The sequence below is a fragment of the Saccostrea echinata genome, unplaced genomic scaffold, assembly GCF_033153115.1.
Source record: "Saccostrea echinata isolate AGI-Se365-2 ecotype Australia unplaced genomic scaffold, CSIRO_AGI_Sech_v1 ptg000001l, whole genome shotgun sequence".
NCBI lineage: Eukaryota > Metazoa > Mollusca > Bivalvia > Ostreida > Ostreidae > Saccostrea > Saccostrea echinata.
This window is the reverse complement of record NW_026889750.1, coordinates 3,980,618-4,002,500: the sequence shown is the minus strand read 5'-3', so window position 1 is coordinate 4,002,500 and position 21,883 is coordinate 3,980,618. Positions and strand designations below refer to the sequence as shown.

General features: G+C 33.8%; 1 protein-coding gene across 10 annotated transcripts in view; it reads right to left on the bottom strand.

Annotated features, from left to right (window-relative positions):
* Positions 1 to 2,259: 2,259 nt before the first annotated feature.
* The window catches only part of LOC133183509 (enolase-phosphatase E1-like), a 29,887-nt gene continuing 10,263 nt past the window's right edge, over positions 2,260 to 21,883 (bottom strand). The window contains exons 3-10 of one of the 10 annotated variants that reach the window (XM_061318464.1): positions 16,187 to 16,229; positions 14,647 to 14,692; positions 12,424 to 14,157; positions 11,969 to 12,004; positions 7,059 to 7,121; positions 6,334 to 6,378; positions 4,989 to 5,131; positions 2,260 to 3,751 (exon numbers count right to left, since the gene is read on the bottom strand). In XM_061318464.1, coding sequence (XP_061174448.1) covers positions 3,577 to 3,751; positions 4,989 to 5,131; positions 6,334 to 6,378; positions 7,059 to 7,121; positions 11,969 to 12,004; positions 12,424 to 14,157; positions 14,647 to 14,692; positions 16,187 to 16,229 — 2,285 coding nt within the window. In that variant the 3' untranslated portion in view covers positions 2,260 to 3,576. The remainder of the gene's footprint in view (positions 3,752 to 4,988; positions 5,132 to 6,333; positions 6,379 to 7,058; positions 7,122 to 11,968; positions 12,005 to 12,423; positions 14,158 to 14,646; positions 14,693 to 16,186; positions 16,230 to 21,883) is intronic. The other 9 variants (XM_061318474.1, XM_061318469.1, XM_061318486.1 and 6 more) reach the window with 9 other exon arrangements.

Below are 21,883 nucleotides of genomic sequence, written 5' to 3'. Positions count from 1 at the left end.
GGACTTCTAAGAGATGCGAGATAGAACAGTATCTTTCCAGCTGTCAGTGTGTATAAAGTTACCTTTTTTTTTAAGAATATGGGTAATTGTTTGATTGTCCAGTCAAGTGTTAACAAGAGCTTCTTTGCAATATGGTACTTGTATGAATATACATGTACATGGATATTTGTAAAATTTTCAAAATGCAATCAAATAAATGCAAGAATATTTCCTCTGTAAACATTTAGTTAGTGTTATCTTAATTTAATATGGTGTAAAGTACATGTATAGCACATAAATAGATTAAAGAGGTATTAGTATGCTTGGCACATCCAAAATGTTTACTCTAGCTTCAGTCTTGGTTATGTGGGTTTTTTTTAACTGTATGCCAACACTGTGGAATATATATTTCTGATAAATTGAATACATTTTATATCATACATAGCTAGAAGGATGCATTCTTATTGGCTGTGGAACAAAACACACAAGCTGAACTTGGTCATCAAAAAAAAAAATGGACTGTGGATGAGATGCGAGTTTACACACATTTACTTTAAATAGGATACTCCAAAAATATGTGTTATTTAAATTCATAAAACAGCTTGTATAAGCTATTGCTAAATCATATATCAATCACAAAGTTAAAAAAAATTGGTGATCTACAGTAGTGTACATACTTAGTGCCCATGGTATGTTATAGTCAATACACATCATAACGTCCATGAATATGAAGTCATTATTCAATGTAATCAACAAAATAGCTTTGACTGAAGAGCATATCCTATTTATTTTAACAGACACATGATTTATTATTAAGTAAATTATTCCAAAGATTGATCATATTGCTGCAGAAATGTTGATTGTTCAATTGATGTTATTATTGGTGGAGTTTCAGGATGAAACATGGTAAAAATGAATAGTCCGCTTTAGTTCCTTGAGATTCTGATAAAATGAGATAATGCACATAACTTGTACAGCAATTTTAACAAAAATGTACTTGTTACCTGTCAAGAAAACAGCTGCAGGGCAAAGACATATCTTAATTATTTATTTTTACAGATGGATATTCTTAAGTTTGTTAAAATTGCTGCACAAGTTTGCCATATGGATACATCATAGGAATACGCAGGTATAGTTTGAATTTGGTCGTGGTCCGATGATTTTTGAAAGAGTAATTCCTCTTTAAGTTAGAAATAAATCAGAAATTTTCAGTTTCCGCTCTCTAACTTTTGTAGGGATTATGTATAAGGTTTGAATTGCATATGCAGGTATTTACCAGAAAATACAGGTCAAGTTTGAATTTGATCGTGGTCTGATGATTTTTGACAGTTCTCTCTCTTGAACTTAGAAAAAAATAAAAAATTTTCAGTTTCCTCTCTTTAACTTGTGTAAGATTGAAATTGCATGTGCAGGTATTTTACTACAATTAAAGTACAGGCCAAGTTTGAATTTGATCGTGGTCTGATGATGTTTTTTTTTTTACAGTTATCCCTCTCGAACTTAGAAAAAATAAGAAATTTTCAGTTTCCGCTCTCTTACTTTTGAAGGGATGTTTGTATAAGATTGGAATTGTATATTTATATGTTTTATTATACTGATACAAAACTAAAATGTAGAGGATTACGGATAACTGGGAATTAGCTTCTAAAGCAGGGATTAGCTCACTTGACTAATGCATGGGGATTAGTCCATTCACATATTATACCGATACAATCATACAAAAGAAAAATCTAGAGGATTACGGATAACCAGGAATTAGCTTTCAAAGCAGGGATTAGCTCACCTGACTAACGCACAGGGATTAAGTCCATTCACATTGATTTCTAGGGAATTATTCACATCTAACAATCTAATTTTACATAGGGAAAAATCAGTAGAGGTATAATAATATATAATAACTATAATACAATTACATGTATAATGTATAATAAGCTCTGCAATGGTCCTAATAAAATTTTCTCTTCCCAAGTCTTACAGTGCATATTGTTGCTAAAGCTAAATTTAGATGTCAAGTGTAAGCACTTCAAATTTATATTTTCCAAGTAATATATCTTTCCTTGATACATGTAAATATCTTTTTAGAGACTTTGAACTACATGTATCTAATTTTAATTTGAACTTAAAATTATGAAGTTTTAAATCAGGAAAGAAAATTTTAGAAATTTCCACATTTACATTTTTCTTTCTTAAAAAAAGAAAGACCTTTAATGTTTGCTAATTTTGAACATATACCCACTTAGTCTTCTATTTCTATTTATAAGAGAAAAATAATGAAGGCACTTTTACTGAAAAAGATTTTATTGCAAAAGTCCTATGCAGTAATATTTGCTATAGCTTGTAATTTAAGGTCGAAAGCACATATAAATTAATCTTAATGATTATGGGAAATGAGACCAGCATTATAAAACTCAAACCCGATTGTCACATGTTTTCAGTGTGACTAAATATGTCACACGATTTCATTACTAACAATACACAAAGCAGCTTTTTTTATTATTCACAATTAACATTCGAGTTTGAAGCAGTTTCAATAATCTAATCAAATATATGACTAAAATAAGAATGTCAAAGATCACTTACAGCAACTTGCATTCACATACGTGTACATGTACTTATATTTTTTTTAAATAAACAAAACTAAAAAAAAAGGGGGGGGGGAATTAAACAGATGCATAGATTTTTTTTTCTTAATAAATTGATTGAAACTCATTCATACAAACTTCAACAGATTTAAAAATGAATGGAAAAATTATAAAAATTTCTTTTTAAATATGTTATATTATCTATTGAATAAATCACCTACTATCGTTCACCTACATATCTGCCTTTCAGACAGTCTTTGTGTGATGTAATATATAAAAATAATACATGAATGACAAAAATAGAAACTTGCGGATGAGCAAGGTAAATCCCCAAAAGTATATAAAGTGATGTTATAAAGTTTTGCAAACAATTCAAATTACCTAATAAAAAAAATTGCACTCATATGTCACACTTTTCAGTATAATATAATACATCTGTTCCTTTATCACATTCCAGACAATATCAAATATAAAGCCTATTTCAATGATCTTTAAACAATGCAATGATTCTAATTTTCATGGTGTGTCCAAGCACTCGCTCACTTCAATGGAAGACCACACATGCCTGAGATCTTATGCTAAGAGAGACACTTGCTTTGTACCTCTGTATAAAGGTATTTTCCAAACGATTTTTTTGCAAGTTTGAAATATATTTGACAACAATTCAAAATTTGTAAATGCAGGCATGTAATTATCCTTGAATGTCCTAAGAATGAATACATGTAATACATGAATTGTGGTATTTTGAACATGGACAAAAATATCAAAAAGCACTCCTAATAATTCCAACATACTAGTTATCAACAGCACTGGACAATGTTTGTTCTATCTGTCAACCTAAGAGAGTTGTGTCCCCTCTTTCCTCACTGATACTTATCATTTCATGTGCACATCAAATTCTTTCAAAATGATAATATGTCTCTATAATGTGGGCAAATGAAATGGCAATATATCATATCATACAATAATACAAAACAAAAGAATTACATATTGACAAAAAATAAAGCACACAACATCAAGCGGTGGCCTCCTGAACTGTCTGTTGTTCTCCATTTGGTTGGTCACCTTGCCAACGCTTTTTGTGTTGTTGACGTCCAAATCCTTCATCATAATTCCCTTTCCTGGCAAAAAGTTGCTTAAAATGGTTAGTGCAGTACATAACTCCTTCATTCATGCTGAACGTTTTGGCCCTGAGAAAAGACAATTTGGAAAAGATATTAACATGACTCGTGATCTTGTGAAATTTTCTAAGTAGAACAACAAGATGTCTCAATTTTCTTTTTGTCGGAATAAATTTCACATAGATGTAAGGTTACTTGGAAATCAAAATGTAACAAAAAATTGCTTCAAATATAATGGGTCCCAGGCTTATGCAATGTAGCAACATAAAGTTGCCATGTAGTACTTTAGCATATATTTGTATGAAATGGGACACAAAGTGATTGAATTTTGCAGTGATCTTTGGTGATTTTTTTTAATCGAACATGCGTACACTTCATAAAACTTTCAAAAATATATATTTCCTGCATGCTATTATTTTTTTTTAAACTTTCAAATGCATTCACACGCACTTGAAGTAAACACTTGCATGCAAAATCACATTCTATTTCATGAAATATTGAAATTCTTAAAAAATAATTGGTAAATGATAAACCACAAAATTTCAAAGGACCTGTTACCAGGTAATTAATATAAGGTTAATTAAACTAAGTAGTGGTACAATATAACTAGATCATCTGTTTCTACTCGGATTGGTGATAAGTAGGCAGGATGTCAGCCATTTTAACAAGGGAAGGAAATTAGCTCTGGGAAAGGAAGTGTTCTATTATACATCGGCATCCTGCAGAATTTGCTGAACAGTATATAAATATACACAAATATACCTAGTTGTACTTACACATATATTATACACATTGAATGGGGGGCAATGACTCATGTAAATTGAACTCATGATATCGTAGGGCAGTGTACAATGAACAGGACCTCTGAAGGCGATTTTTTCAAGCATCACTTCTTTCTCTGTGTTTGCTTGACTTACTGTCTTATCTTCCTGGGTTGGAAAACATTTGAAATCTGAATTTCTTTCATTTAAAGTATCAGTTTTATATATGCTGGTTTATACTTTAATTACTTTCATAAGGTTAGAGTTACATAATACATGTATGTTATCTATCTACAATATCCATGGTTCTAGACTGAAATATTTCTATTTTGCATGCCAATCTGGTACGGAAGTAAAATAAATGGAATTTTATTTCACTATTACGTGAAAACAAACACTACTAAGCCTAAAGAAAGAAAATTTTCTTCTCTGGATCATAACATCTGGCCTAGGGGAAAAGGAAGGTTGGCAGGTACCCTGTGATGAAAACATAAAATTAAAGTAAAAAAAAAAATCTTATAAAAGTCATAGTATGAATATCTTACGTTAATCGTGAGTTACAGTGGGAACATTTAAAACACGCTCTGTGGTAGCAGTTTTTATTCATTTCGATCTTCTCCATGGCATAGACGGTTTTCTGACATGCCGCACACTTCTCCAACTGTACGGCGACAAAGGGACTTTTGGGCTGCACAGAAAGAGTTATAAACATAAACGTACAAACAAAAATCACAAGCAACAAACTCAGGCAAAAATCTTTCAATTTCATCAGCCATGCTGTTACTATGGCAACTATACAGAATTGCCAGTGCCAATCAAATGTATCTGTCTATAATGTTAATTTTTTTGGCTAAATTATGTTTAAAAAAAACAGATGCCTTACACTGCAACAAGATGCTGAATTATAATCAAAAATCAAATTTAACAAAAATTAAAACATATAATGTATAAATCATATTATTAGTGCATGCAGTTTGAGGGAAAAAAAGAAAAGTGTAATTATAATAATACCTGAAACAAAGAAAAGCAAATCATGTTTTTTAACATTTCTATGATTTTGTAGTGTGTATATTTCATAAAACAAATTGGGATCTTGAAATGAAATCAAAAACATATTTCACTATAACAATAGTTTTTTGTTTGTTTTTTTTAATTTTTAAACCACAATATCCAATCTTTGAAATGGTAGGAAGTGATTCATATAAGATGACTCATGTGTGTCTTAAAGATAACAGCTATCTTCTTTAAATGCTGCCTTTATCTTTTTCATGATTTTTTGACAGATTTCAGTAGAAAGTGATGAAGGAAGAGTTATTTGCACCCATCCATCGATTCTCCCAATGATTAAGGCAACTACAGGGATTAAATGAACCATGAAAACTATGTTCAATGATGAATGCTAAAAACATGAGCTTTAAGGCAATGTCTATAGAAAATCATTTTAAAATGTTTGTTTTTGCCAAGCAAGCTTTTCTAGCTTTTATAATGTTTATAATAGAGTCTAATCTGCATCTGCTGCTAGGTCACAATTCTGCAAGGTTATTTCAATGATATGAGAGATCCACTATTATGTACATTATGTTAGTAATCAAAAATGTTACTCAATAAAAGCAGCTAGGAAATAATGTACCAGCCTAAATATTTTTTGAACTGGAGTTATAGTAATACATGGGTAGTTACAAAATATCATTATTACATTTATTTCTGTTGGATATGGATTTACAAAATATTTGGAGGAAAGCTGTATATCAGAGAAAACCCTCTATTCATAATACAGGGAGAGAAAATATAGATGATTATAATAATCGTAACAGGGATATGTATATATTGTGAGTGATAATTTGACACCCATAGCTGCCCACAGGCCATTTATGTATACAGAACACTCACACTTGCATTGTTGCCTGTAGAGGGAGCCACATTTGACTCATCATCCTGAGGAATATTGTATATAGTCATATGAATAATATGTATATATACGATCATGTATTATATATGCCAAGAGAATGCCTGTCAAAGTAAACTTTTTGTACATATATACTGCAATTACATTTTTACTGATTAAATCAAGAGGTTTTTTAGAAATGCTGCAATGAATATTTGAACACACTTCTGAACAAAAAAAGGAAACTCTATCTTGAACACTTGAAGATTGCTTAATATTTATTTTAAGCTGTCAGTGACTAAACATGTTGTATATGCATGTTTTCCTACAAATGAAAGCAAGAAAAGAGTGTGGAATAGTATTTAGAAATCCTTCATATTAGAAGAATTGGAATAAAAAGAATATATTTCATGTCAAGATTTGTTTGGCTTTAGATTAACTAGAGTAGGATGATCTTTTAAAAAAAAAAAAAAAAGGTCGGAAAGTCAGACAATCTATTATATACATGTACCAGAAGTGTATTTAACTATTGCACTTGAAATGCTATTTAAATGAGGTTACAAAGAGGGCAAATAATTAGGTGACAAAGAGAAAGAGAGAAAAAACTTAGTAAAAACTAACTAAGGACTAGAAAATTAAAGAGAAGAACTATATAATAATAGAGAAAAAGAAACTCCCCAAACTAAGAGAGGTTAAAGGTCAAACACCAAGTGTGGATCTTGAGACTTACTGTTCCTACGGAGGTGGGGGTATTCTCGCCTCTTTCTGGCGAGTCACTGCGCTCCTCAAACATCTGTACAGGGCAAAAAAAAAAATTGGGTTATATTAGTAACAAACAACAGAATGCAAACCATGCAACAAATAACCGTCACACGCCTTCAGCAATTTCTGGTCAGTCTCCTTCATTTCATACATGATCTGGCATTTAGTGTAAATAAATAAAAGACATATGTCTGGAATATTTGTCTTGCACCAATAACTATACAGAATGAACCCCCCCCCTTTTTTTTTCAAATGATTAGTGACTATATTCCATTCAGGCTGTGCAAAAATGTGACATCATATCAAGTTGTATATTAGCTCGTTTATAATGCAATTTATATTTCATATATATTGCACAAAAACTCAACAAAGTCAAAACTATCAATGCTTACAAATCTTAAATATTATGCGTCATCAAAAAGATTTGACAGCAATTATCATTGAAAACTACCACCAGCAGAGAAATCTTTATGATTCTCCCTCCTACACTAAAAGCAGACAGTTGAGTGAACCATTATAGACAAAACTTACTTAACTAATTAGTGGCTGTAAAACCATGCATGCATGTACAGACATCAAACCAAGACATGTGCTATATTGATTTGTAAGGTTCGTGATTGTTAGGGGCTACATTATTAATCATACCTACAAAAATAAACTCTTGGGAACCCATGGACAAGATTATAGCAGGTGCAATATACCACAAAAATTGGCTCAAAGTGCCGGAATAACGTGTAATAATTATGATCCTCCTGCGTTTGTGGTTGACTTTTGTAATTATTTATACATACTCTAACAGTCACAAAATGTTCAGATATTTATAGTACCTTAACTTCAAAATTCTCATGAAAGATTAATTTCAAAAGTACCAAAGAGCCATTTGTTGATATTGGAGGTAGGTGATATTAGCATCTATTTAGACCTGGTCAAAATATGAGGTTCTGAACAGCCAGGCTTGTATATACTCAGAACCATGTGTTCTCTGTCAAAAGTTGTTTATCAAAGTTCATATACACCAATTAAATGAATTTATGGAGCAGTTTAACTGAACATCTTTCCCAAATCAACCTATTTACTGAATAAACCTGTCTATTAATTGCAACGAAATATATACACAGTGTGTCTTACATATACAATAAATCAATTGAAGAAAAGTTTTCAAATCTGCCTTGATTTTTTTTTTCTGTTTGGAATCCAATGCTTTTCCCCACTTAATATTTTTTCTGCATGTACATCAATGAAAACATTGTCTGGGAATATTCAGAAAATGTTGCCATAGCAGCTGGAGTTTGTTTCTGAAGACATCAAATATGAAGGATTTTCATCACTTTGGCCTTGCATCTGTAACTCAGAACATATTAATCTCCTAATCTCCCTCCATTTCTTGAGTATCAGCAGGTTAGAGCAAATTAATATGCAAGCAACTCCTCAGGGAATTTTTGTTCTTTAATTTGCAATTGCATTCCTTAAAAAAGGGTCCTTGCATGGATTTGTGTTGTACATTTCCTACACCTGAAGTTTTGGTCAAATACCTAACACTGACTGTAATTACAGTTTGAATTTCTTTCTTTTTCTTTTCCTTTTTCTTTACATCGAAATCTTTGTCATTTAAATAATAAACTTTCATTGACACACATTTTCAGTTTTTGACAAATATAGTTATTGCACTTGCAGTCTGAAAGCTAGGAGGAATTTAACCCCTTAAAAAAAATTAAAATCTATCCTGATCAGAAACTGATCATGCTTTTAGTATAAGCTTTGCAAGATGTATGCAAGTTTAACCTACCCCATCATTCACAGTTTCTTTTCTTTCCTCCATTTTGACTTTGAAGCAATGTTGCCCAGATAAAAATCTAATAAACTCTGAATTATTTCCTTATACCTCCAGCTTTTATACATATACACCCTCCCCCTGTCCTACTTTATGTCATTTTTCCCCCTAACTTCTGATGAGCCATTTCCTTAGTACATTCATTTCACAGTCTCCCTTGTGAGTTTGCAGTGACCTTGATTGGTTGAATAACTTTATGAAAACCCTTGACAGGATACATAATGTGAAGTTGCACTAGTATTACCCTTCATATCCTTTTCATATGAAAGACAAACCATCAATGGCAAACTATTAAGAATACTCTAATTGTCACAAAACAACTTAAAGAGGTCATCCTAGATATGAACAAGAGAGGTTGTATACATGTAGTCATCCACTGAACTGTTAGCCCTGGCCACTTATCCAAGAACAATTATTAAATACATGTTCTTTTAGTTCCCACTTTTCAAGGAAAAATACCCTTGAACAACAAATTTCTTTACATATAAGTATGAGAAGGGAAGGAAATGAAATGTTTCTTTTGCCATGCTTACATTTATAGGTATTTAAGTACATTGATACATTTCCTCTTCCTGTTTTTGTCCTGGTTTTAAACAGCCCACACAAACAGCGCTGCACAATTAGCTCACATAACATTTGAACTGCTTCAATATTTTACTTAATCCCATTGCAGTCGGACCTGTACCTACATATAACAAAGCCATGACAGGTCCCCATAGAATATGAGCCTGGTTAATTCAATATTGATTAATACAGGGGACTATAGACCCCAATCAATCTACCAGCATTCTCCTCAGCATCTCGAGACTCAGCAAGCTGTCCTGCCAGCTGGAAGCACTAGTCAAAGGATCAATATTGTCTAACTCAGAAGCCTGTGACCTCTTTTTTCCAAAGCATGGCTGTTTTTTAAAAAAAATTTTGAAAATCAATCTACAATGTATTGCACAGGAAATGCAGTCCTCCTACTGAGTTCAACACACATAATGGATCAAAGTGCATTCACAACGTTTTCATCTCAAACTTTAGACTGAAATATAAAAGCATGTGCAAATTGCACTAAAGAATCTTTCTAATCACCACACCTTGTTAAAAGAACATCACTTGGATCTTTGCAATTTCCATTATTATTTTGTTCTAATTTGCTGCTGATTCTGCCAAAATTGCTTGAGCTTTTAGACTGCACTAAACATCATGAGGTCAAAATTCCCCTGACTAAATATCTTGTTAACCTTTAAGTTTGCAAGTTTACATAAAATAAAATCTTATGCTTTGGGGTGTGTGTTTCATTAAAGATATTTTTTGGCTCAGGGCAACAGACTTTGATAGTTTAATGTTAATATGTCATTTCAAAATTTTCCATGAAGTTACACCCATTGTCGACTAAAACCTGCTGTGAAATTTAAGATCACTAGGGACTATGTTGCATTATGAATGAATGAACTGAAATTACATACTATGGAAAAGACTGAATTTTAGCAACTATCAGTTTTAACCTTGTCCATGTTCTGTGATTAATTTATAGGTCATACATCCACATTAGAAAAAGTATGTTCATGCACCAATGAAATTGAAAGAGTTTTACATTTAAACAATGGTCTTTCAAAATGGAAACTTTAAAAAAAATTCTGACTAAATTCGAAAATATTTGACTTGTGTGTAATAGTCTTCTTAAACAAACAGTATTAGATGAAGTCAATCCCTCTTAAAACATGTTATTTCTAACAATAGCCAGTGAACTATCTGTCCTCCTTTCAATGAGATTGAAATTAATAAAATGATACTTCAAAAAAATTTTCAAAATAGAAACAATAGCAAATGAAATCTATAATTTTCGAACATTATAATCACATGGAGCATAACCCAGTAGAGAGTACATTAAATTAACATGGCTAAAAAAAGTTTTTTTGTGCAAACGAAGAAAAGAAATTCATGATTACCTTGAGCCGTTTTTGTACGGCTGACAATTCCGTCATTTTAAAGAAAAAGCAAATGTTTTGATTTTGAATCAGTGAGCTCCACTCCTGTTATACTCCCTCAGTTCTCACTATGACTAGTTCATAACACACACAGGATAATATAAAGCGGCCAGGGGCCACTCAAGGGTGAATTCCTGTATCATTATACACACATCACAGAGCACAGGTCAGCTGTTTTATAGGGATTTTTATGTAAGAAGTATATCTCTTAACAGCCAAAGATGATTACATCTTATTCTATACACAGATCAGGCATGACCATGAACAGGGATTTTCAGCTTTGTTTATGATCCGTGTTTCAGTGTATCGATTTGATACACAGCTGTTTTTTCACAGTTTTAAGAGGGGGAGACCTGCATGTGTGCTGCATTTGTTGACTACAATAAATGTTTTGCTTATGCTGCAAAATATTTTTATGATCTGACCCAGTTTATATCCTTTATTTCCTATAATTAACATTCTATGAAATAAAATGGTTATGCATTTAGCCATGCATATATGTCCTCAATCAGTCTCAATGTACTTTTACAATCAATAATTTATAGTTCTATTTATAAACAATTGTCCCTAAAACCATTTCATTGTCCTAATCATTTCACTTTTATGGATCAGGTCATAAACTGTCCCAGGCAGATGGTATCACCAAAAATTTTTTGGATGTAACAACAATAGTAATTGACAACCTCCTATTCATATTATGTGTCTGGTAATAATATGCCATAGCCTTACAGGATATAAGGTACTATTTAAAAGGCAGTAATTGATTTCCATATTGACTCATTTATAAGCTATATAGCTATTCTGAATAATTCACCTTGCATACATCTTGATTAGATGGGTTTAAGATAATGATAGGTTAGTGCTCATAATTAAACCACCTCCAGTGCGTTTGAATGTCTCTGTGAGCCCACAACCTTAAAGAACATGTGTATGCAAGAAAGACGTTAAAATTCCAAAGATCTGCAATGAAAAACAAATGCTTTGCTTGTAACCTTCAGAGCTATAGCATGAGAAGAGTGCAAAGTGGAAAATGTGACAAGGGGGATAACTCATGTACACTGAAAAACCCACCTTCTTTTTCGGACTCCTTGGACTATCTGCAGAATCCTACAAGATGCCGATGTAAACATGCATGAAAAATCTAGCATACATTCTTATGCACAAAAATCTGCTTTATGCAGAATATAAAAACACTGACACACCTATAGCCTACTTCAAATTATCAAATCAAAAACTGTGTATTATCAGGCAATAACTGTTATGGAGCTTGTCTGGTAGAGCATAACAACCAGAGCAACCACTTCATACTGGCAGCTGTGTTGTAAGGATAAAAAGGGCATTAAACACTTAGGTATAAACTGATAAGAAGATGATAAATTTTCTGATACCAAACAAAGGGCAACTCTGCTGCCAGGAAGAAGTGTGTTTCATCAGGTACAGCTGGTGTATCTGATTATTGATGATAAATACCTTACACAAAGGAAGTATTAGGGACCATGGGAACTATCCCAGCATGCATTACTCACCCTCCTGGAGATGGGCTTAGGCACTTCCTGGGACTTCTTTGCCTCCTCCTGCACTGATCGGAACTTGCTGATGAGGGATTTGCTGGTGCCCTCCTTTGGCAGGCCTTCACTCCAATCAGTCTCATCCTCTCTGGCAATGTCTGCACGGTGCGTTGGCTGGTTCTCGTAGATTCCTGGACCCCCTTGTTCTTGGTACTGACCTGGTAAATCCCGAGGATGAACACTGCTGTTGGTTCCGGCGGGTGATTTGGGACTCAGAGGACTCTTAATTCTGGGTTCCTCCCTTGGAGGGGTGAATTCTTTGTATCTTGGTGAGGGAGAAGCGGATTTGCTATGCTCAGTTTCAAGTTGTTTCCATTTAGATACCATATTTTTTGCGTAGCCTCTCTCTGGGAACTCAACTGTCCCAGCAGATGGTTCCTCTTCTCTTGCCACACCCTCTCTCCTGTCTGGGTTGTTTTCTAAAATTCCACTTTCTGCCTCTCTCTGTTCCACCGTCAAATGTTTCTGAGGGGTGTTTTCATAAATGCCTGACTGGGGTGGGGGCGTGAATTCCTTCTTTAACCTTGGTGAAGCTGGGGAGTTGGACCCTGAATGCTGGATTTCCCTAAATTTGTTCAACAGATTTCGAGTGGTTCCTGTTTCAGGCATATCTTCTTCACGGACATCATATGAGTGGACAATATCTGACCTTTCTTGGGGTTTATTTTCCAAAACACCAGAGAATGTGTCTTGTCTAGGTGGAGTTATTTCCCTTGGTTTATTTGCTGGTGAACTGCTGGGTGATCCTGCACCTTTTTGAATGTCCTTGAATTTGGAAATAACATTCTTTGCATAACCTTGTTCTGGTAAAGGTTCCTCATAATATTCTCCAGATTTGACAATCTCTGGACATTCCACTGGCTTACTTTCATATATACCAGCTTCTACTTGCCCTTCATACTGCTCAAAGGTTGCTCTGGGTTCAGACACATATTCTCCTTTTGTGAATCTGTCAGGTGTCAACTCTTTCTTTTCTCTTGGTGTAGATGGAGATTTGCTTTTTGATTCATACTCTTTGAATCTCGAAACTAAATTCCTGGCTGTGCCTTGCTCTGGTAAAACCTCCTGTTCATGTTCATATGACTTGACAACATCTCTGTCTTCTTTAGGTTGACTTTCGAAAATGCCAGACTCTGTTTTTCCTTCGTATGTCTGAAAAGTGGACCTAGGCTCACTGACATACTCCCCCTTGGTAAATCGGTCTGGAGTTAGCTCCTTCTTTGGTGATGGAGGAGGACGATTCTTAACTTGAGTTTCTATTTCCTTGAACTTGGCCAACACATTTCTAGCGTATCCCTGCTCTGGTTTGACATCTTCAACTGTGTCATACGACTTCACAACTCCCTCTTCAGAGACAGGCTGATTCTCGAAAATTCCTCCTTCAAGCTTCTGCTCTGGTTTTTCAATAACAGCTCTTGGTTCACTGACATACTCCACAGGGCCAGAGCCTCTGGGTGGGGTAGCCTGCCTTTTCCCGACCACAGGTTTTTTGGAGTCCTCCTGGATCTGGGTGAACCTCTGTAGCATGCTCTTGGCTGTGCCCACCTCTGGTAACTCCTCCCCAATGTTTTTGGGATCACTCTCCCTCACCACTCCAGGCTCATGGACAGGTTCATTCTCATAGACCCCTCCTTCCACTGACATAATTTCCTCCTGAACTGTGGGCTTTCTGGTCTTAGTCTCCTCCTCAACCTAAAATAAGGAGGTCAATTGAGATGTCAAACATGACTAAAAACTGAGATGAATTTAATTAAATATAGTATATTATGTTGATGTTAAGTTTTCATTGCTTTGAAATTGAGAAATCAAAAATACAGTCAAATATCTTCAATGGAACAGGAATGTCAAAACTTGAAATATTAGAGAGTTCAAGATAACAAAGTTTGGATTCATAATGACATCAGGAACACAGAATCATTTCAAGACCAACCATGTATTCAATATATCAATGTTCAAGATATCAAAAGTCAACTGTATTTGAAACACACGCACATCAACTGATTTTCTTAAATGAGATTTTTTTCAAATCAATATTTTTCTCATAGGTATGAATTCATGCAGTTAAAGAATCTGTGTATACCGCTTTGTTAAAAAAGGAAACAAATTAAATTAATATTACCATTTTTCTAAGATTAATCAACACATAATATGTGACCTTTAAGAGACATTTAAAACACTCACCTCTTGTGGACCATTGCTGATGTCTCCATTCTGGACAACTGTTGTCCTGCAAAGAATGAAAATAAGGCATGTAAGAGTTATCCCTCTTGAACCACTTTGATATTATAATGAAAAACAAACTCTGTGAACTAACGAATGCCAATAACATTTGTCAATTTAAGTCATACAATATTTGCAATACATGTTTTATAAATACACCTATCCCTCCAATATTCCATGTACATCTTTGACAATCTTTCACCTTTTTCCCCTTAAGGTTCATAAGCCCCCTTTTCACTCATATAAAACGTTGCTTTAATGCTTGCTATTTTCCAAAAGAAATGTGTTTTATAACTAAAATGCAAACAATTTTAGCATAGCTTGCAGGGCAAAATTGGACAAAAAAGACACTTCAACTTGACAAATTTATAAAGGAGTAATAGATATTTAAACTTGTTAAGAGTTATCTCTCTTATCAGAGTGTCAATGAACCTTTCAAACAAACTCCTGTAAACCATTAAATTTATTCTTAAATTATGTATTTCATAACAAATATATTACAAAGTGTGAATGATATAAATTGACAAATGTAGGCAATTGAGAATATATGGTAAATCTTCCATCTTCACAAAAGTTGTTTCCCTATTACATCAGAACAATTTGCCAGTGGATAAAAACAAAACAAAAACATACATAATACCAAAAATATTCTGTGACAAATTTTTGGGTACAGTATGTATAATCTAGTGATTACAAGACGTAAGTGCAGGTAAGTGGTAGGTACTTGTTTATAATGCACCTGGTTTCATCACAGGTGGTTGAGGTTACCAGGAAAAAATTTTCTCTGATGATAAACAGGTTTTGTCACAAACTGTGTGAATCATTATAATGTGAGAGTTTGTGTGACTATAATAATCTCTTTCAATGTGATAGCTAGTATAAAAATCTTTTGAAACAATGTTTGGGGAAAAAGCTTGTTCCTCCTGCCATCAAGTTCAATCACTCTTAAAAATTTCAAATCCTCTACACTCATAATATTGAAATAAAACTTCATGACAATTTCTTGTCTTTTTACAGACTGTAAAATTGAGAAACTGAATAACAGGCAACAGGTAGACTGCAAAGACTGGACTCTAGATTTATTTAAACAACAAAATGCTTTCTTTGATTGTTAGTATGGGAATTAATGTTGCAGCTGTTGCAGAAAAAATGCATAACCCGCTTAAGCAACAAAGACATTTTATTGTTTATATTTGTATCTGTAGTAAAAATCGCCTAAAGTAGGATTAAGTAGATTAAATATTGCATTATTGATATGTACGTCACTGTACGTTTCACTGATGGAAGAGGCACTGCTCAAGAAATCTTTACAGGTGATATGCTCATTGCTATTTACTGACTGATAAAAAGCAATAGTTTTCTTAAGAAATAAAGGAGAAGATATTCAGTGGATGTAAATATATCCATGTGATATTAACAATGTAGGCCATAACAAATAAACACATATGTAAACTCCAATTCATATGATATGAATGAGGTAGACTGTTATAACTGTACATACGTTTTTGTTGTCGTTGTCGTCTTTTGACCAGTCTCACTCTCTTCTGAAAAAAAAAAGAAACGTTACATTAGGACATTGAATCTAATCCATCCGAAGTCCCAAACTTTCAATTTTCCACTTGACAGATCTTTTTTTGAAAACTGTATCTTAATGAAATACTTAATTCAAATGTATGTTGATGGAGACATTTATAATCTCTTTACATTCATAGACATAGGAAAACCATTTTAGGTTATAAAAGCAATAAAAAAAATTCAAATAATAATGAATCAAATAAAGTAAATATGTCTCTACAAAAAATATTCTCAAGATTTTGCTAAAATCTATATTGTGAAGACAATATACAAATAAAGCTTTATCCTACATGTACAAAATTGACCCCATTATTGGTTGCATGTCTTTAATTTCAATGTGAGAGTGATTATAATACTAATTCTTCATTGTCCTTTCAAGGCCTCGGAGTACACATTCATAGGCTTTAGCACCTACACCATCACTAGAATGTACTAATGATGCATTCACATGCTTACCAATTTCCTCTAGACACTTGGAACAGCCTCTGCAGTACTCACCACATTCCCAAAAGCCCTGAACAGCACTCAATTGCCCTGTCTGTTCAGTGCTTGTTTTCATCTGATGGACATATCCAGAATACCAACTGTTTCTCCCAGACAAAACTGTCTGTACTGTACTTTCCATATGTAAATATCACTAAATAGAATTCCTAAGATTCTCTCCAAAATGAGAACTTTGAGAAGAAGAAAGCATCAAAAACTCCTTTGAAGTTTCCTACACATAGTCCAGTTCACTATTTATCCCTTGAGTTTAAACAATTTCGGAATGCTAAATTACTGACAGTAAAAAATTGCTAGGAAAATCAGATTTGAAATGGTCTTCCTTCCCAGTAAAAAATCACCAGAATCTTTACAAAACATATGTATTATGAAACAAAACTTCAAGCCTTGCATCACAGACAGCAAAATCGCTGCTAGTACATTCCATCTAACATATGGAAGGAATTAATATAACCAGATGGGTCAGTCTCTCCCACTGCTAAGTATTGGTTGATTGATAATACCATTATCTAATCAATCTGGGTAGTTCTCAATTTTATATGATTAGTAAAAAGTAGGGATGTCAACGAGTACCCGGTTAACCGGGTACTCGATCGAACGTCCGAGTATCGAATACTAAAAATGGTATTCAGTTACTCGGATGTGTATTTTTTTCTAATTTCAAAGTACATATTTTTATCAAAAACTTTTCAAAAAATAACTTAAATATGCACACGGTAATTAGCGTGTCGTCATCTACACCCGTAAAACACCCGTTATCGCCTGTGGCTGTATATATATAGTAATTAGTGACCAATCATTTGGTACACAACTGTTCTCACCTATTGTGATCCTTAATTTTTAGATGACTTCAATGATTGTTTTCAGTGAACATCGTTTAAGTATGGTCTATTACCTTCAAATCATTTTTAAATTATTTAATTAATATACGACAGCGAAATTGGACATTCATAACCCACTTCACAAGTGAAGAAATATTTAGAAATAATTAAAGATTTTAAAAAATGCTGAAAGTCAGTTTGCGTAGTAAGTTAAGTGTATATGGAGGGAGAAACAACCAGCAAATGAAATATTATTAGACTAGCGATCCCAACAATGTCCGTTCCTTCTCTTTCGCTAGTCTAATCATCACAAACCTGCGTAACAGCTTGTCCTCCTTTTGCGTTCATGAAATAGATCCTAAACAAGAACTGTAAACCATATGTAATTTCTGATGTATTAATTGTCTTTTGTGTTTATTTGATAAATAAATTAAGTACCAAAAAATCATTTCCATTGGACTCGATGTTTATATACATTTACAAACGTGATAAAAACAGCTTTGGGGTTTAGCAGAGCTTAACGGGGCTCAAGAAAATTAACACACTTGTATTTACATTTTTGTTACCGAGTACCCGGGTACTCGATCGGAAAAACGTCCGAGTAACCGATTATCAAAAATTGACCGATTTGACATCCCTAGTAAAAAGTAAAGCCTAGAGGCTCTCTGACTCTTCCTGGATGGGACATCAGTCCACCTCAGTTACCACCCCCCACCCCACCCCCAGGTAACTCAGTACCCAGTGTAGTTGGGCAGACTGAGATAATGCAGATAAAGTGCCTTGTCTAAGGACACAACTTCAAGTGCTCATGACGGGCCTTTGGGTTACTGGCATAACACCTATGACCATTGAGCCATATGTTCCACTTTTCTTTAACTTTTTTTTTTATATGACACATTTTCTATTTTTTCAAACTTTTTTTTACTTTACAAGAGAAGTTTTGTCCCATATTATTATAACCCAGACCACTGGCAGATTTAGAGTATAAGCCCCAAGGGGCCTGCCCCTCTCCTTTTGTGTCCTAAAATTACAATTTAAGAAATCAAATTATTACATTTAATATTATGTGTCTCCCAGACCTTTAACCTGCTTCCCCTTTCAAGAATCCTCGATCCACCACTGCAGCCATATTAGAAATTACTCACTTCTGTTTTAACCCACCTTAGTTATATGTTTCACAACTGTTTAGACTTTTGCCATATATCTTCTCCCTATTAAGTGCTTAAAGCACTTAGAAAATGGCAAAAAAGGTAGTCGTATTGAAATTAAATAAATTGACTGTGTCAAAAAGTTAATTTAAGTTTCCCTAACTCTATCTAATAAAAGTTTTGTGGGAAAAATAAATTGTTCAAGATTGTGTCAATCACTTTTTCTCAACTCACACAGATCAATGACAGAGTCAATTTCATGGAACATAATCCAATTTTCAATTGAACTTGAATGTAAATCTGATGGATTTGGAAAACTGATCAGACTATAAGTTTTTAAAAGGGGGGGGGGGGGTATTCTCAGTCAATCAGAAAATACTCCAGGGGACACTTATAGGGTAGGGGCACTTATTAGGGAGAATAAGTTTATTGCTTGTTAATTCAAATCAGCAAAGCATAAAATTCATCCACTAGTGGCCTGGTCGAAAATAAAACAAGGATGAAAAATTTATCCCTGTTTTACTTTCGACCAGGTACATAAGTACAAGTAGTACACAATTTCTGGAAAAAAAGCTTCAACACCCACCATCATGTCCCCTAGCTCATTCATGGCCTCTCTGACTGAATTTTTTTCATTTATACCATTTACAGTCATGATATATCATATATGCATGAATATAATATACATTAAATACACACAACCCTCAATCATAGCTCTAAATCAAGATATAATGTAGGAGATGGGCACAGTCCTCTAACATGAATATACTTCCAAATGACTTCACTGCCTTTTGTTTCATCTTGCCTTTTCATCTATTGAGTTATACATAGAAATGAGCCATATTGCTTTTAGTAAATTACTTACAAGTGAGTGGCTCTTAATTGAAATCTCTCTCCCTGCAGCTAGCTTAGTATGTATACCATCAGGGGAAATGAAAGTCAGTGTAAAATATGTACTGTGGGAAACTGAAAACAATTGCTTTGAGGACACAATTGTTCCTATAAACTATCATTTTCTTGTGACATGCAGACCTTTCACATGAATTACTGTAAGGCATTTTCCTCAAAATGAGGATAACACATCAATTTCCTTGATTTATTTTCAAGCAATCATGACAAAAAACTCCACCAACATATATGCTTTATATTATAAGCAAAAAATGTAAATCTGGCATTTTGTATTCATTATTTGTTGAATATAAAGGTAAATCTTTACTGCACAGGCCTCTTTTTGAACAAGACAATTTGTTCTTAATTTGTGATTTTCAGCAGTTTCAATTCACTACAATTACATAAGATTCCACACTGCAATAGTGCAACAATCTGCAATGTTTGCTTTTGACAAACAAAGTGTTGTCAATCATGACCAAACAGTTCCCATTTATGTCTTTGACTAAATTACACCTGAAGAAAAGGCTGCAATTTTAACATGATATTGCAAGCAAAATAGCTGTTGTTTCTGGTCCCCAATTCATTTCTCATTCATCCAACAAGAATATAGCACACACATTTCTGATACATACCTAGATATACACCTGTGAAAACACATTAAACACAAAATCAAACATAAACACATAAAAACCAAAAATGCCTAAAGTCTAAAAACCCTACAATATCTAATTCCCCAGTAGAGATTACCTTCATCATCAATAGCGATAGAGAATAGCTGTTCCCGCTCCTTCTTAGTACGCGGAAGAGATGTTGTCCGAAACTGGTGTATGTATCCATTATACCATGTCGGAAGTCCAGGTTTATGACCAGGAGATCGGAGACTTGTCATTGTGAAATAAATAAACTTCCAAAATCACCATTAAAAAAATTCATCAAAAATATTCATGTCCCATTTGCAAGAAGATGACTATATAATCACTGATGCCCAAAAAATGGATGACATTCCTTGTATAAATGCAAAGCATTTCCAGATAAGAAAGGATCGTATCTATGACATTGCAAATAAAGTAAAAATATCCTGACCACTGTATCAGGCAATACACACATTTATGTCCAGATAGTCAATCAAGTCCACCGTGTGGCTGCTGGCTGGTCTAGGCCCCAGGGGCAGAGCTTACGGTCTTAACTTACACAACACAATGACAAACGCCCCGCCTAAAAACATCAGCTACCTTCAGCAGTCATGTCAACCTTATCAGTACGTTAAAATTCACTTTCACACCAACACAATCCTCTAAATCGAGTCTTTATATGTGCGTTCACACTCCAGACAGTAATTACATCATTACAATTGGCAGTCCTGTAAATTGAATCTCGGCAATCAACATGAGTATAGGTCCCGAATCGTGGTGTGCTATTTCAGATGTCCCTCAAACACATAAATGACCGGGATTATATATATGTAAAATCTGGAGTGCTTTAGATTCCTTAATCATTCAAATATGCAAATTTGTTGACATGAAAAATTACTCCTTTTGTCCTTTGAATACCAAACACCATGGGGCAACACATGTATAGATACAATACTATCCCCATTTAGTTTTTCTTTAAAAAACATAATAAATCCTCTTCTGTATTGATTTCAAAAATGAGCACAATATGTCCATTACATAAAATCACCAAATACCTTTGCAGAGATTTACTTCCAACACGTGTTAAAAATCACTATATATCTGCCCAGAACATCATAAAAACTCATCTACTAACATCCAGCTCTGATCAATATTTCGACACCTTTTTCAATTAGTTTTGAAAGGTATTCATTCATACTGCTTTTCCTAATGGACAGAAATGTACTACAAATAGTATCAAGGACTCCAGTTCTTTGATCACAATAAAAAAAAAATTTGATATATATAGTCCACTTAAAAATGACTTCTGTACCCAATAGAGTGTGGTACAAAATATGTTATAAACTCTACCTGGGACAGGTGAAAATTCCTGCAAGATAAGGGAACATTACAAATCTCGTCTCATAAGTGATATATATATGCTTGGATATTCAATGTAGACTAAGAATGTATATAATTCTATTTCTACAGACATTTCTGTGACTTACGTACACATTCTGTCAGATAAAGACCATCAGACTCTTGTCAATATCAGCAAATGGACCCCTCTTTTAAAGGATCCCCATGGACAAGATGGCCAAATGGCCCAATTATTTGGTGATGAATGGTTTAAAAAATTGTGGCTTTTTTT